General features: G+C 37.7%; 2 protein-coding genes across 2 annotated transcripts in view; both read left to right on the top strand.

The window, feature by feature from the left end:
• The window catches only part of snai1b (snail family zinc finger 1b), a 478,512-nt gene that overhangs the window by 114,766 nt on the left and 345,715 nt on the right, over positions 1 to 18,031 (top strand). The gene's annotated exons all lie outside the window — the stretch shown is intronic.
• LOC127154629 (NACHT, LRR and PYD domains-containing protein 3) lies at positions 148 to 17,856 on the top strand. Its single transcript, XM_051096293.1, has 10 exons — positions 148 to 258; positions 364 to 474; positions 4,137 to 6,023; positions 9,617 to 9,766; positions 10,544 to 10,687; positions 10,791 to 10,958; positions 14,177 to 14,350; positions 15,967 to 16,140; positions 16,933 to 16,979; positions 17,068 to 17,856. The coding sequence occupies exons 1-10, from the start codon at positions 191 to 193 to the stop codon at positions 17,604 to 17,606; spliced, it is 3,462 nt and encodes a 1,153-aa protein (XP_050952250.1). The 5' UTR covers positions 148 to 190; the 3' UTR covers positions 17,607 to 17,856.

Below are 18,031 nucleotides of genomic sequence, written 5' to 3'. Positions count from 1 at the left end.
GCCTCCCAATCTCTGTAATGGAACAGCAATTTCTAACACCAGGTATGATGTTGTTAGTATTTGAAACTAAACAGAATTATAATCATTTTGCAGATAATTTTCTTTAGCATACAGTCTTTGAATCATCTTTGCTAATTGTATCATCAGAGTGAGACAGACAGCAGCATCTCCAGTATCCAGCTGTGTGTCTATGAAGAGTAATGACTCGATTTGTCAGCCTCCCAATCTCTGTAATGGAGCAGTGATTTCTAACTCCAGGTATGATGTTGTTAGTATTTGAAACTAAACAGAATTATAATCATTTTGCAGATAATTTTCTTTAGCATACAGTCTTTGAATCACCTTTGCTAATTGTATCATCAGAGTGAGACAGACAGCAGCATCTCCAGTATCCAGCTGTGTGTCTATGAAGAGTAATGACTCTATTTGTCAGCCTCCCAATCTCTGTAATGGAGCAGTGATTTCTAACTCCAGGTATGATGTTGTTAGCATTCAAAATTAAACTGAATTGCAATCGCCATTGTTCAGCCTCCTAATCTCAATAATGGAACAGTGACCTCTAACCCTGTGTGAGTATAAATGTGCAGTGTAAGATAATGTTAGTGTAACATCCCTGTGGACTGTTTTGTTGGTTTTTCCCTTATGTGTCCTTATTTGGTCTTTCCTGTTCCGTTTCTGATTATGACGTCATTGTTTAATCACTCACACCTGTCCTTGTCTGATTAGCCTGGTTATTTAAGTTTGGTTGTCGGTTCTTAAAGTCATTTAATGTCGCTAATGTCGTTTACTGTGGTTTTCGTTGTGTTAGCGTGTGGTTTCCCTGCTGTTCCTGTTCGATCCTGTTCCCTTGTTTGGATGTTATTAATAAAGTACGTGTTCCTGATTTCCTCGTCCCTACTCAACAACATCAGAGGCGCCCCAATTGTGAATCAGAAATATTCAACATCATCGCAATTTCTTCCTGCTTATCGTCTGCCATGTTTATTCTCAAGTCTCAAGAGATTTTGCGAGATTTCCTGTGTTCACAGTTGGGACTCTTGTATCTTGAGAGCTTCAGTGGAGTCTGGCAAGTTTTTTTTAGCTACTACTGCTTTTATGCAACAGGACTGCAATGTGAAGAAGGAGGACTAGACTTTTATGTTATGTTTGCCCAGAACTCTGGCTGGCTGGCTCCTGTGAAAAAATGGAAAAAAAAAAAAAAACGACATTCTGTCGGGACCATTATCATCAAATAACTTACAATTAGCATACATTATTAGGTTGGGGGTATGGTTCTGTTCTGAGCAAACACTGACTGGACAAGAGGAGGCGTTGGGGATGGAGGTGGGTGATTAGCTCCTGAGCAAAGCAATAGCTGCTGATTAATGACTGAAAGGACCTTATAAAGGGAATTATGATTGGCGTCATATTCTTATAGGTAGACGTGTCAGCTGTCAGCTAATGCGAGCTTGACTAACGTGACCTGCCAGAACTAAAGCTATGCATCATTTCACCGCAGCCACAGCCAAGAAAACCCCCGAACCGCAGAGTCAGCCCCTGCTGCAAGACACTCAATGTGTGCTTGCTTACATGACAGCACTTGGAGTATGGAGTTGAACTATGTGAGCATGTCTATCATAACAGTGCGTCATCTCTTTAATGAATTGCCTCTCACAATTCAATTAAGGAGCAAGGGTGCAATATCGCACATGTCAAACTACAGGGTCTTATGGCTATTCAGGTCTTTCCTCTGAACCATCTGAGAATGAGGGCATTCACGAGTGGGTTTTATCTCTTCAAGTCAGGTTTTACGCTCATGGGACCCCCCTTGTGGTGACAATTTTGCAGAAACCAGTGGTCTCTAATCCACTGGCACTGGACTCGACAAGACGCAACAGAGAGTACAAGGCTTGCATGGTGCAGGTGTGGGCGCGGGTGGGCAGAGACTCGTGTGGGATGCGATAAAATAAAATTAATTTCGGCACTCCTGCAAAATAGAACTGTCTAAATATAAAATATCTAAAACAAATTAATTGCCATTCATGTATTGCACAAAAGCAACAAGAACAACTATATAAAACAAAAACGATTAACAGGCGTAAGCATAGGCAGAGTTTCTATTTATAACGTGTTTGCAGCGTTGAACAATGTTGATTTCTGAAAAGCAAAGGACAATCAAAGAATCCACTCACCGTTTGAAATGCCGTGCATTGTGCAACCACGCACAAAGCAGCCTATTGCTTTTAGTTAAAATAACAGCAGTCTGTGAATGTTGATGCTTTATTAACAAATATTTTATCGGAGCGTTTATGCTGGGATGGTAGGCAACACACAAGTTCACTATTTTATGTAAATTTTGTGGATGTACAGAAAAAAAGTAACGTAATGAGTAATGTAACTAATTACTTTTGAAATAAAGTAATCAGAACAGTAATTTGATTACTTTTTAAAGGAGTAATCAGTAATTACATTTGCAGAGTAACTTGCCCAGCACTGATCCTCAACAGTGTGGGGAGCTACCCAGGAGGGCAGAACAGTGAATGGTGGGTGGCCAAGCACACTCTGCTCAGCTCAACTGTGTGGAAGGCTCTTAATCAATTTTTTCCCCGCTTGCAGGGGCATCATGAGCTGGTATGCTGCAACAATACCACAACCATAGCACATATCAGTTGCCCTAGGAGTGATCTTTATGCAGAAAGTGGTAATGACGGATGCATCCGCAACAGCAGCTCCTCACTGTGTGGAAGGTTCTGAATCATTTTCTGCCTCGCTTGCAGGGGCATCATGTGCTTGTAAGCTGCAACAATACCACAGCCATAGTACATATCAGTTGTTGGGGGGATGCATTCCTCCAAGCTGCTTCATGCTCTAGCTCAGAAGATTTTGGTGTAGAGTAGGCAGGATTTTCAGCATTTTATGTGCGACCCACGTTCCGAGCATTCTAAACAGGGGTGCAGACATTTTGTCATGGTGGAATCCACTCAATGGAGACTGGTGCCTTCATCCTCATATTGGCTATGTTCACACTGTGAGCCTTAGTGCTCAATTCCAATTTCTAAATCTACCATGCTCAGCCAGACAGGGTGACTCTCTGCGCCTTTTACCCACCTCCTTTCTCCTCCATGGAGGATCAGAGGTTTAATGTCCTGCGTCCTGTGCATGCCCTGCAGTCTTACATGGGCAGGGTCAGTGCCTTTATAAGGAACAACCAGCTTTTCATTCCATAGGCCCCCCAGTACACAGACAAACCCATTTCTAAACAATGCCTCTCTCATTGCCTTGTGGAAGATTTTTGTATACGAATCAGAGCACACTCTGCTAGGGATATGGCCACACCCTGGCCCATGTTTAGGGGAGTTTCTTTGCAGGACATTTGTTCAGCTGCAAGCTGGGCTTCCCCCACATGCTTGTCAGATATTATTGGCTTGATGTTACCAGGACCTGGTAACTCATTCGGTCCTGGGAGTTGGTTCATCATAGCCCCCTAGGCCCTCTCTCCTTCTTGAGTTAGAAGGCCTAGCTCAGCCACTAGCATGTCACAAGCATATATTTTCTATCCTTGCCTTGCACCAATTCCATGAATGTGTAGTGTTATCATGGTTATTTCCTTGTGATGTGTCAAGCACCACCTATCCAGGTGACCGTCCTCTGGCTTTCAGGGCTTTACTGTGAGTGTATGGGCAACCAGGGAGCCATTCCAAATCTCTCATAGGTGAATCTCAAACACAAGATAATGAAAGATAACAATAGGAGAGACCTAAACTGAGCTTGCCCCGCTTGCACCACAAGAAGCGGATATGCTCACTGAGGAAGGATAAAGCATGCAGATGCTTTATGCCCTTAGGTAATAGGTGGCCACTTGCCTGCTATTGGGCATGTGCTTCTGTCTGTCATGCCAGACTTGGTGCAATGGATGCTTCTGCAGAGGTCAGGTACAGATGCCCTTCTCATAGGTGAATCTCACTACTCAACGTTTCAGAGAACCAGGATTACGAACAGTAATATACTGATTTTTTTCACTTGAAGTAGAAAATCTAATGGACTTCGGTAGCATGTTTTGACAGTAAACTTTTAAGTGTGCAGGCAATTATTTTTTATATTTATATATTTTCTGTACTTTCACAATTTTTTTCTCCTTTGTGCTTTTCTTGTTGCAGTCTTTCCAGTGATGAACACATTGATCTGGTGAAATCTGTGAATCATCTGACCTGCACTTCCATTGTGGACACCAACTTCAGTCACAAGAGAATCAAAGACACTCACAAAACATGCATGAAAAACAAGTATGAGAGCTTATTTGAAGGAATCAAATTACAAAAGAATCAAGCTTTGCTGAACAGAATCTACACACAGCTCTACATCATTGAAGGAGAGAGTGAAGGAGTGAATGAAGAACATGAGGTTGTACAGATGGAGAAAACACCCAGAACACATCACTCACAAGACACTCCAATCTACTGCAATGACATCTTTACACCTTTAACTGAACCAGGATGTGAGGTGAAAGCCAAAATAAAGGCTGTTTTTACTAAAGGCATTGCTGGAATTGGCAAAACTGTCTCTGTGCAGAAGTTCATTCTAGATTGGGTGGAGGGCAAAGCCAATCAGGATGTAGATTTCATGTTTGTGCTTTCATTTCGAGAGCTGAACTTGATTAAAGATCATCAGTATAGTCTTCATAGACTTCTGCTGGACTTTCATCCTGAACTTCATGAACTGGACTCAAAGATTTATGAGGAGCATAAAGTTGTGTTCATTTTTGATGGTCTGGATGAAAGCAAACTTGAAATGAAATTTTCAGACACTAAAAAAGTTTCTGATGTTACTGAGATTTCATCAGTGAGTGTGTTGATATCAAACCTCATAAAAGGAGATCTGCTTGCCTCTGCTCTCATCTGGATCACCTCCAGACCAGCAGCAGCCAGTCAGATCCCCTCCAAATACATCAGTCGTTTGACAGAAATTCAAGGATTCAATGACACTCAGAAGGAGGAATACTTTAAGAAAAGAATCAGCGATGATCATCAAGCCAGCAGAATCATCTCACATATTAAAAGAGCAAGAAGCCTCCACATCATGTGCCACATACCCATCTTCTGCTGGATCTCAGCCACTGTGCTTCAAAACCACCTGAAACAAAATGACAGCGCAGAAATCCCTAAAACTCTGACTGAAATGTACATACATTTCTTGCTCATTCAGACAAATATAAGGAATCAGAAGTGTGAAACAAAGGATCCAGAGAAGCTCCTTACGTCAAGTAGAGAAATGCTTGTGAAACTTGCTGAACTGGCTTTCAAACAGCTGATGAAGGGCAATGTGATGTTCTATGAGGATGACCTGAGAGAGAGTGGCATAGATGTCACTGATGCCACAGTGTATTCTGGGATTTGCACTGAGATCTTTAAAGAGGAATCTGTGATTCATCAGAGAAAAGTCTATAGCTTCATACATCTAAACTTTCAGGAGTTTCTTGCTGCTTTTTATGTGTTTTTCTCCCATGTAGTCAAGAACACAGAATTACTGCAGTTATTTCTGGGTCATAAATATGAAAGGTACAGGTCCGAGGACAACTCTCTTTGTGAACTACTAAAAACAGCCGTTCATAAAACCCTTGAGAGTGAAAATGGACAACTAGATCTTTTTCTCCGTTTCCTGCTGGGCATCTCACTGGAATCCAATCAGAGACTCTTAGAATATCTACTGATAAGAACAGAGGACAGCTCAAAAAGCATAAAAAATACCACACAGTACATTAAAGACAAAATCAAAGATGGACGTAATCTCTTTGCTAACAGATCTATCAAACTGCTCCTCTGTCTGCTTGAAATGAAGGACCAGACTCTGTACAGAGAGATTCAGAAGTTTGTGAAATCAGACAAACACTCAAAGAATAAACTCTCTGCTGCTCACTGTTCAGCAATAACCTACATGCTTCAGGTGTCAGAGGAGGTGCTGGATGAGCTTGACCTTAAGAAATACAACACATCAAATATGGGTAGAAGACGACTGTTACCAGCTGTAAGAAACTGCAGAAGAGCTAAGTGAGTATTAACATAATGTAACTGAATATTAATTAATATGCATTGTAAGACAACTTATTTGGAAAAACTGTAATAAAATTGTGATATCACAAACAAATATCACACTTATTAAAAAAAAAAAGACATAACATAAACTAAACCATTTTTTTTTCAAGTTAAAAGTAAACCACAGCTCCATAGCTAATTGGAGGAAACACATATTCAACACACTCTGAGAAAACACATATTTACTATTAATTAAGAGTTTAATAGGCTCCTATTTTGCTGCTTATTAATAGTTAGTAAGGTAGTTGTAAAGTTTAGGTATTAGGTATGATTAAGGGATCTAAAATATGGTCATGCAGAATAAGGAATTAGTATGTGCTTTAATAAACAGCCAATATGCTAGTAAAATGCATGCTAATAAGCAGCTAGTTAATAGTGAAAACTGGTCCTTAAAATAAAATGTTACCGTATTTTGTTGTCCACACAAGGTTCCTTCTGCACATTTTTTTTAAACTTCAGAGAAGCATTGTTAGCAATGAAAAATACCAGTAGGCCCTACATAGAAATTATAGAATGAACGATAGCTCATACAAGCACAAAAACATGTATTATTACATTAATTGAAATTAGGGCTGTAATGCCTTAACACGTGATTAAGTCAAAAATTCCTAACACGCTAAAATAAAGCAATTAACACAAAATTCTCTAAGCAAAATTTCTCGCACATCTCTGTTTGCGATCAGATTATTTTAAGACACTAAACTTCAACAATCCAATAATCTAGATGAAATGGTGTAGTGAAGAGTACTTCACATAAGAAAGATTGTTGAGATATCTAACTTGTAGAACCTTTTACTGTTTTATTAACACAAAGAATAAGATACAAGTGTAATAAAGTAAATTTTCTTAACAAAAGATAGACAAGAGTAATCAACAACTACTAAATAAATACCATGAATAAAAAAAGGAATAAAGTACAAAAGGTGCATAAATTGGACATTGCTATCTCAGAGTTGCACTGTCTTATGAAAAGATGAAGCGAAACTAATAAAGGGAAGAATGTTATTATGCCTCAAACAAGCAAATGAAAGCTTATTTGTTCTCAAATGATTATCTATAACATCTAATGTAAATGAGAAAATTTATATCCTGATAATATACAAAAGCCAAAGTCTTTGAAAAAGGTTTGGACAAGTGATATTTACATTCTCTGTGGGTGTATCAGAATGGTGTATCTGTTACTTCCCTTCCTTTATGGGACTGAGACTCAGAACTTGTTCATCTGTTAGTGTCCCTTTACTCGCAGGACTGAGACTCAGAACAGTGAGTGTCTTTTGGAAATGTACATTTATCCCTTTCCTGATGAGGAGAAGATTGCAATTTGGCGCTTCTCCATTTCCATGCTGTGATTGGCTGTTTCCAGATAAAAAGGGGCATAATAGGTCTCATAAGGTTAAGAAAATTCTAAATGTAGGTTCAGGAAGAGCCATATTATTCAATCCTGTCAATCATCATTACAAGCCTATATAAGGACAGCAAGCCAAGTTTGTTTACCCTTAACCGTTATGACTGATATGTTATGGCAGAGTAAATGAACTAAGCCTTTTCAAAAAGATAGAGTTTTATATCTAAATTTCTTATTTATATTTACTATTTCTAGTTGAAATGACTATTGAGTATTTTAGCTTGTGTGTAGCATTATTTAGAGTGAAAACATCAGATGCAGAAACTGTACATTCAACCACTCGGCCATGCACTTTGAAAACCCCACCTAAAGCCCTATTTGGACAGAACTAATTTTCTAAAGGACATTTGAGCTACAAGTCTTATTACTCGATGTGTGTGATTCCATGTATCAATTTGAATGGGACTAACATCTCTGTGTTTATTACAGAGGTGAGAGGGTCTCTTTTGTACATCTGGGTGTTGAATAGATCACATGCTTTGTATGCATGCATTACGAATAGTCATAATCTATAACATCAACTTACAACAACCGTTTAATTCTCATAAGGGTATGTATGTAATTAAAGCATTATGCAATTGAGTGCAGAAATGAAGATGAGTAATCTTGTTTAAAATTTGTGCCTAGTAGTAAAAGTGTGTACGGTAGTTACTGTTACCCAGGACACACAAGGAAACGTGTTGTGAAAAATATTGTCAGTAATCACAAAATATGAGTCATTTGCATAAAACATGGCCAAACATCTCTATATAAGGGTATTCCACACACTTTTCTTACAGCACAGGTGCCAAACTCAGTTCCTGGTGGGCCATAACCCTGCAGAGTTTAGCTCCAACCCTGCTCTAACACACAAACCATGTAGTTTTCAAATAAGCCTAAAGGACCTGATTAGCTGCCTTACAGCCTTTCGTCACTTTCGTCAAACTTGCTGCTATTTGCAGAGGCTCCTTAGTTATGGAAGCTTGTTTCCACCTAAGAATAAAACATTAAAAAAATAATTGCAAACTCTGAGATGTAAACTTGCAATTGTGAGATAAAAAGTCACAATTGTGTTTTAAAGGTTGTTTTCTGTGGCGGAAACAAGATTTCACACTCGCCCGATCCTCGAGTTACGCGAAGCGTCAGTCTCACCAGTTCTCTCAATAAACACCTTTTATACAGACCCAGATTTCAGACCTCTCATTAGCCAGCTATATATCAGAAACAGTCAAAATTTTATCAGTGAAGAAAACCTTTGCTAATATCACCAATCAGCTCTTAAAGTAGCTGGAGAAACAAATGAGGGTGTGAGAGGTTAACAAAATACCGCCCCCCCCAGCTGTAACACGACTTTTCTCTCTTTTACTGTATATGATGGAATATATTTAATATTTTATTACATAATTTTTAGACATGGATTATTGTCATGAATCCTGTCCGGTCTGCCGGCCACCAGAGGTTGCTGTACATTTCACGAACAGTTCACATCACACAGACTGTTGCACTACACCCCAGACTACGTCTCCCATCACCCATTGCGCTGATTGCGCCAACACCTGTGGCCAATCAGGCGCGCTATATAAGCCCCGGACTTCCCCCCGTTACTGACCGAGTATTGTGGTTTTGCATTGTGGTTTTGCGTTTTCTCTGAGTTCCCTAGTTCCTTAGTTCCTTAGTTCCTTAGTTCCTGAGTTCCCGAGCTCCCAAGCTCCTGAGTTCCCGAGTTCAGCTTTCTAGCCCGGTCTTCTCGTTTTGTCTGTCTCGCCACCTACCTTTTGGACTACTTGCTTGTTTCACGGATCACCCCTTCCCTTTCCCCCCTGGATTACGTTCACTGATCATCGACCCACGCCTGCTGCACGGACTATCCATGTCTTGCCTTTGCTGCACCTGTTTGCTATTGTTTCGACCCTACCTGTTTTCACCATGTCTCTGTCTCGTCTCAGTAAAAGCTTGCAAATGGATCCGCTCGCCTCTCGTCTCTCTCCCCACGTTACAAAGACATGGTGAAAACAGGCAGGGTCGAAACAATAGCAAACAGGTGTAGCAAAGGCAAGACGTGGGGATAGTTCGTGCAGCAGGCGTGGGTCGATGATGGCGTGGGTCAGACACAATGCAAATGTAGAAAATATTATTATTATTTTTTCTTCTTGCTCTGTTATAGACTTGCAGGCTGTAATCTCACTGATGAATGCTGTGAAATTGTGGTCTCAGTTCTGCAATCATCAGACTCTCTTCTGAGAGAGCTGGACCTGAGTAACAATAACCTGCAGGACAGGGAAACCAGTCCACAAAGTCAACTGGAGAAACCGAGGTGTGTCATTTTCAGCAAAAAACTAACAAACAAACAACTGTACACTATACAGTACAGCACTGACAAAACCACTTCACCAATTGATATTGTATTTTATTTTATTATATTTGATTAACTACCTTTACCTGAAAATTGAGTGTTTATTGTTGCCCTTTTGCATTGTTGATGTACTATTTCCTATTTAATACTGTACAGCCGCCTTGTCACAATTCTGTATTGTTAAAGGTGGTATATAAATAAAGGTGACTTGACTTGACTTGACCAATCCATCTAGCCCATAACATAAAATCCGGGCCAATTGTATCCCAAAAGCAGAGTGGCTAGGAGGTCCTTCAACAAGCAGATGTGGGATTTCCCCAAACATGATTCCTGGTTCTATGGTAACAGCAGAGAATGGTAATACCCATTCAAGTGCTCAGACAGAAGCACTGGGTGACACTGAAGCACCGGAAAATCAAGTGTGCATGACCAAAAGACTTCTATATAAATGGACTATCCAGAACCAACCAGATGAGTAAGGTTGGAGAACTAGGTAGCCTGAACTTGGGTAAAAACTCAGATGAGAAGACTATATTTAACTATATGGTTACAATAAATGGCAAATCACATTTCCAAATTGGAAATTAAACAGTTATATTAAATGTCATCATTTTTAGATGTTCAAAAAAAGTTATAAAACTACTTTAAATGAATACAAAATATTTTGTTATATTTAGAAGTTGACACTGGAACCATGTACCTTTGTCACAGTTATTTTCTCCTCTGCTTCTGTTATAGACTTACATGCTGTAATCACACTGATGGATGCTGTAAAAGTAATCTACAATTATCAGACCCTCTTCTGAGAGAGCTGGACCTGAGTATAAATAACCTGCAGGAATCAGAAGAGAATGGTCCACAATGTCAACTCAAGAAACTGAGGTTTGTGATATGCAGAAATTCAGTAAAAAAAAAAAAAAAAAGAACTATGTTGTTGTTGTTTTTGAAAAGCTACATGATGATTTTTGTACATTTTTCTGTTTAGACTTGCTATCTTCAAACTTCTAGATAAATCAATTGAAGATTTCAGTTTAGCTTCACAACCATCAAATTACCAGCAGAGAAAACCATATAACAATAATATTCAATATTCAGGAATGGAGCTGCTCTCTGCTGGCCTGATGAGCCCTTACTGTAAACTGCAGATTCTCAGGTATTTACCATGTTGAATATTGAATATGATTACCAAAAACAAAACAAAACAAAACAAAAACAAAAATAAAACAAAACAAAACAGTAGGTACTATGTCTGTTATCAATGCAAATTCATTGTTAAACATGTTTGTTAAATCACCACTTGTTGACACAAAGGGACAGTCTGCAACATTACTTAGTAGGGCTGGAATTGTGATTTTTTTTTTTTTTAATTGGGATCAAATATAAATGAAGGAAACAAAATACTGGTAATATTAAAAAATATGATTATTGCATATTTAATATTGACTAATTATTTATCATAGAAAGGTGTAATATTCCAGTTCCACACTTAGTCCTTAGTTACTTTTGGTTTACAGGCAGAAGGCAATTAACCCTCTAAGCGCCAAAGTCGCAAAATTGCGACAAGACGTCATACTCATTAAAACAGACTGTAGTTTCTAATATGGTGTAATATCTCATTTGTATTCCCTACCACTAGATGGCAGACATGTTGTACTTTGATTCTAGACCAAAATTACGTCATGTTCCTATTCAAAGTATCTGAGGAAATAGCAAAGCAAGTGAGCTATTGTATCAGTGATGCGGAAGCAGTTCAGTTCATAGCGTGCGAGTGAATTGTGAGATTTGTGAGAGAAAATCGCCAAATGAAAAGTAAAAAGTTGTACTGTAAGGATGTGTTGCACATGTTATTCGCCGATTCTGACTCTGAAGGGGAATATTTGCCTTTTGGAAATGACGATCGTTGTCTAATGATCGCGCATCTCCCGGTACATCTTTATAGCGCAATGGTGCTGCCTTCAAAGCGAAAGTGTTCATGAAGCACAAAAAAAGCAATCATTTCTACCCTTTACCCAACGGGGAAGGGAGTGGCAGGGGTGAATGTGGGGCTGGAAGTAGCACTAGCTCTCTGGATTCAGCGGCGCTGGATCCAGCGCCCCACGGAGGTGGGAGTGGCCGCGCTGTGCGTGCGAGAGCCGGGAGACGTGGTAGAGGCAGCGGGGTGATCTGGATCATGCGTTTTACTACTGTATATTATAGTAATATTGTAATAATGTAGTACTTTTTCCTGTTTTATTGTTGGTTTCCTCTTTTCTGATCACTTGGAATGAGGATAAAAAGACAAAAAAAAAGACAAAAAAACCCCACATGCAAATAAGTTCCAATGGTTCCTCTTTTCTAAACATTTGGAAAGAGGATAAAAAGACCAAAAAAATCACATGCAAATAAGTTCAAACATCCTTTCAATATATATTATTTCCTGAATATTACTGATGACCTGATCAAAAAGCAGGCTACTGTTCACATACGTTTTACTACTAGTATAGTAATATAGTAATAATTTTGTGCTTTCTCCTGTGTTATTGTTGGTATCCTCTTTTCTGATAATTTGGAACCAAAAAAACAAAACAAAACATGCAAATAAGTTCAAACATCAATTCAATATTTACTGTTTCCTAAATATTGTATAATTCAAGATGGCCGCCCCTCATGACGTCATAATATGCAAATTAGATTAGTATATTTACACCCCACATAAACTTTTGGTCATGCCCAACATTTTTCTAATTTACAGTAGACCTCTATCTTTAAGCCCTTTCAAACCACAAGCTTTTGAAATCTTAATGTCAAAATTCAGCATTTTTCAAAAAAAAAAAGCCTGGCGCCTGAAGGGTTAAGGTCACCATTATAATAACTTAGGGCGGTAAAGAGACATTTTTACAGACGCTAAAAAGCACCAGAAGAAAGATGCTTAGGGTCTCAGTTTACCTGCGTGAACAGGTGAGTCTTTCTGCAGGGAGGCATGAGGACTGTAGATTTGGCCAGAGCAACTGTAATGTCCGTAATTTAAGATGCCTAAGATAGGGTTACAGGGAGACAGGAAGGGGCCCATTATTATTATTATTATTATATTATTATTTAGGTTCTTTTTGTTAAAAATTTGATAAATATTTACTGCATTAATTAAATACACACTGAATCATAAAACTACAAAAGCTATTTAGTCAAGAATTATGTGTTTTTGTTTTGTAGTTTGTTTAACATTACGGACATAATACAGACAAAACACATCTGAGAAATAGTGATGGTCACAGGCAACTTGGATTGTGCAGTCACTCTAAGACATGCCAACACATTACAATGAGCCCATCAATAAAATTCATGGGCATATAACCTGTCCTCTCAGGTGCTTTGAGAGATTTTGAAAGTAATATGTTACTGTTTTTAGAGTATATAATATGTTTCTTCTTGCAGAACATTCCACTTACCTCTTAACACTGCGTATGTGCTTTTTCCTTAATATCAACTTTAACAATCAGTGTTGGGGGTAACGCATTACAAGTAACGCAAGTTACGTAATATTATTACTTTTTCAAAGTAACTAGTAAAGTAACGCATTACTTTTCAATTGACAAGAAAATATCTGAGTTACTTTTTTCAAATAAGTAATGCCAGTTACTTTTCCCCCCCATTTATTGATTAAAAGCTCTCCTTTTTCCTTGTTGAGAGAAATCAGGAGTAAGATGTTAGTTCTAGAATAAATGTGAACATGCATTAATTCATCTCACTCACAAAAAACAGATTAATTATTCCTCAAAATGAATAAAAACTGTGAAATTCAACTCAGAATATGACACAAACCTGCAATAATTAAATGTGTTAATTTAATTTTATTAACCAATGTTTTTGCTGCCGTCCTTTGATGATGCAATTCAACCATACTAATAAGCAAAATTTACTCAAGATAATCTAACATTTGTTTTCCTTTTTTTATTGCTGAAGAGTTGATATTTTTTCTTCTGTGGTCTACTGTACAGACGTGAATTTACTTTTCTCAAATCCTGAGGCTTTTGGTGTGAAAAGGCTTTTACATTTGCCAAAAATAGAACTTTATATTATTAAAAACAAACAAGCAAGCCCTGCCCAGATTTAAAAAGTAACGCAAAAGTAAAGTAACACATTACTTTCCATAAAAAGTAACTAAGTAACGTAATTAGTTACTTTTTTTAGGGAGTAACTCAATATTGTAATGCATTACTTTTAAAAGTAACTTTCCCCAACACTGTTAACAATCAACTATTTGCTGTAAAACTTGCCATTGGTTTCTCTTTCACACAATGTATAAAGCATAGACTGCATATACTACATAAAACTTTAGCTAATTTTTATTTATTTATTTTTATTGTGAAATATGTTTTTTTTTTTTCTGTTTAGACTGGCAATCTGTAATCTTACTGATCAATCCTGCAAAGGTTTGGCTTCAGCACTTCAGTCATCAAACTCATCACTTAGAGAGCTGGACCTGACTAACAATGATTTGCAGAATTCAGGAGTGAAATTTCTCTGTGCTGGACTGAAGAGTACAAACTGTACACTGAAGATACTGAGGTATTTCATAACATTACTTAACATTACTTTCTTCTTCTACAACTCTTCAAGTCTATGCCAGTCCATAGAACAGTGAAAAGAAAGCTGATGAATTTTGCACACAGGTAGATGACAATCTAATTTCACGTATGTTTTGAACTTTTGAACTGTTACTGTGTGGTCTAGAAACATTTTCTGCAACTTTGAATTTTCTGAAAAACTTACCTTTTTGTCCTTGACAGCTGATCAGCTATTTATGGTATTTAGTTCAGATCATCATTAGACCACACTAGCAAAAATTTTATAAAACATTTTTGATAGACAAAACCATTCTCTTATAATGCTTTAATAAATGTAATGCATGAGCACTCTGAACAACACTTGAGGCTTTTATCATAGCAGTGATGCCCAGAGGGTACATGAGCAGTTTCAGCATAGCACAACCAGCTGTTCAATAAATATGAAAAATAGCTATATTTTCTTAAAACTTAGACTGCTTTGTTATTCCTTAGGACATACTTAGCTAAATGATATCCAGTGTTCTTATGTCAGCCTATTTTATTTGGCCAATTTTAATTTTGAGTACAAGAGTACAAGGTTACTGCATTCATCATCCATGATATAGCCTGTCTGCATTTCTGAATTTTAGTAAAAGTGTAATTTTTATTGAAACTCTCCCTACAATATATATCAAATCTTTGCCAAAGTTGTCTTTATTTTGAAGTATGTAGAACTTAAAGGGTTACTTCATCCCAAAATGAAAATGTTGGATGAAAACCGGGAGGCTTTTGGCTGTCTCATTAACTTTCAGGTAAAAACCACTGTCAATTTGATGTAGTCAAAATTGTCCATCTGCCATCAGTGGTTCAGTCTGAAATATATGAAGTGACGAGAATACTTTTTGTACACAAAGAAAAAAAATAACAATTCAACAATATTATTCAACAATTCATCTCCTCTGCTGGACGCAAACTGTGTACAACATTCTGTGTCAGCCGTACCACACGGATACGTTTTCTACATATATTTACACTTTGATTTGAACAAAAACAGCATATCCGGTGTGCGCAGTTTGCGTCCAGCGGATACTCTCCAAAATGGTGTTATGCTGACATGGAGGAGACGAATTGTTGAGTAAAATCATTATTTTTTTCTTTGCATACAGAAAGTATTCTCCTTGCTTCATAAAATTCAAACTCAACCACTGATGGCAGATGGACTATGTGAATAATGTCTTTCATACCTTTCTGGGCCTTGACAGTGGTATTTACTTGGCAGTCAATGGGACAGTCAAAAGCCTTCTGGTTTTCATCCAAGATATCTTAAATTGTGTCCCGAAGACGAACCCTTTTATGGGTTTGGAACGACATGGGGGTACGTGATTAATGACAAAATGTACATTTTGGGGTGGAGTATCCCTTTAAGTTATATTGCACAGGAAGTATATAAGTCTAGCTTATTGATTTTTGTACATAAAAAGACAAATGATTATATCAACCTTAAAAAATAATGAAAATGAAAAAAAAGAAAGAAATCTTTTTATGAAAAAGAAAAGGTCACAACCTTTTTCTTTACATGGTAGTAAGACATATGTTTTAATGTTGAGGTCTTCACTATTGATGTGCATGTCTTTGTAGATTATCTGGCTGTATGGTGACCAAGGAAGGCTGTTATTATCTGGCTTCAGCTCTAAGGTCAAACCCCTCACACCTGAGAGAGCTGGATCTCAGCTACAATCATCCAGGAGACTCAGGAATGAAGCTTCTCTCTGATCTACTGGAGGATCCACACTGTAAACTGGAAAAACTCAAGTATGTTGGGCATTATGATTAACTTTTTTTCTGTTTATTTGGAGTTACAAATGTAAAAATGTAAAAGTGTATAGGAGCTTTCAAGGCATGTTTACATGTAATGAGGACCCAGAAAGGTAAGGCATAAATTCAAGTTTATTAAGCAAGAAAAGAGAGGGAAGATTACACTGCAAGCCCAGGCAACAAAAAACAATTCCACTCCAGGGCAAACACAGTGAGTTCCTCTGCTGGGAGGAGTAGAGCTGCTGTCTGGAAGTAGTGGTCTGGAAGGTGCTGGGTGCCCGAGGAAGACCGTCCAGAAAGGGATAGAGAAGAAGATGAAAGAGCAAAGGAGTAATGAGAGAGGATTTGGTAACACTCTAGAATAGGGAACACTTATTCACTAGTAACTTCAACTTTTTCCTCAATAAATTCCTAATTTGCTGCTTTTTAATAGTAAGGTAGTTGTTAAGTTTAGGTACTGGGTAGGATTAGGAATGTAGAAGAAGCTCATGTAGAATAAGGCATTTATATGAGCTTAATTAGTACTAATAAATAGCTAATATGCTACTAATATGCATGCTAATAAGCAACTGGTTAAGAAACTTTCAAATAAAGTGTTACCGAGAATTTTATAGGAAACAAAGCCATATGCTAAGAAAAAAGACACTCACACCAGACAGAAGAAAGAAGGCATGCTTCTCATGAATAGAAAGGTTTTCTACAGAAAAGTATATTTTATTTACTTGTCACCTATCATTTAATATTTTTGTTGAATCAGAAAACCAGAAATTGGCCTTATTTGTTTTACAGTGTGGATCATGTTGGAGAGGTCATGATTACAGCAGGACTACGCAAGTGTAAGTCTACACACACACACATACACCTTTTGCCATTGTTGTTCTGTTGTGTTCTAATTCTCCCCTCTAATGTTTGTCTTGTATCCAGATGCCCGTGATCTCACACTGGATCCAAACACAGTAAACATTCATCTCTGTCTGTCTGAGGAGAACAGAAAGGTGATACGTTTGGAGGAGCAGCAGTCATATCCTGATCATCCAGAGAGATTTGATTTCTTTCCTCAGGTTGTGTGTAGAGAGAGTCTGTCGGGACGCTGCTATTGGGAGGTTGAATGGAGCGGGTGGAGGGGGGCTGTTATATCAGTGGCACATAAAGAAATAAGTAGAAAAGGAGGCAGTGACGATTGTAGATTTGGGTTCAATGACAATTCCTGGAGCCTTGATTGCTCTGATGACATTTTCACTGTCTGGCACAATAAAAAAAGCACTGACATACCCGTCCCACACTCCTCTAAGAGAGTCGGAGTGTATCTGGACTGGCAGGACGGCACTCTGTCTTTCTACAACATCTCTGACACACACACTCTCACGCACTTACACACATTTTACTCCACATTCACCAAACCCCTCTGTGCTGGATTTAGGGTTTCTATTGACTCTTCAGTGTCTTTGTGTCAGATGTGTTAGATGTGTTTTCAAAAGTCTTGTTAACTAGATTTTGGCTTATTGGATTCCTTTTTTTATTGCTGTTTCTGTTGTAATTTTATTGTTTAAATTGTGTTTAATGTTTATTGATCTTTAACAAAACTAATGTTTATTTGAATTTATTTATCCAAAATGAGCCAAGATACATTTTCAGAAATTTCAGTTCAAAAATTAGTTAATTCTGATTCTGTTGCATAGAACAGAAAATAATTGATATTTATTATTAATATATTTTCTAGTTTTGTTTTTTTGCTCTTAGTAAAAGTGTGGTTATTGGATTGGCTTGTATTTTTAAAATTCAGTATCATTAAAATTGAGTTAAATAAAAAGCACTTTTTTATTATCATTTTATAAAGTAATACTTATCACAAAGCATTTTCGGCTTCAGATGTCGAGAGCCAGTCATG

The sequence above is a fragment of the Labeo rohita genome, chromosome 23, assembly GCF_022985175.1.
Source record: "Labeo rohita strain BAU-BD-2019 chromosome 23, IGBB_LRoh.1.0, whole genome shotgun sequence".
NCBI lineage: Eukaryota > Metazoa > Chordata > Actinopteri > Cypriniformes > Cyprinidae > Labeo > Labeo rohita.
Note: the sequence above shows the minus strand (reverse complement) of the source record. Positions and strands in the feature narration are given on the sequence as shown.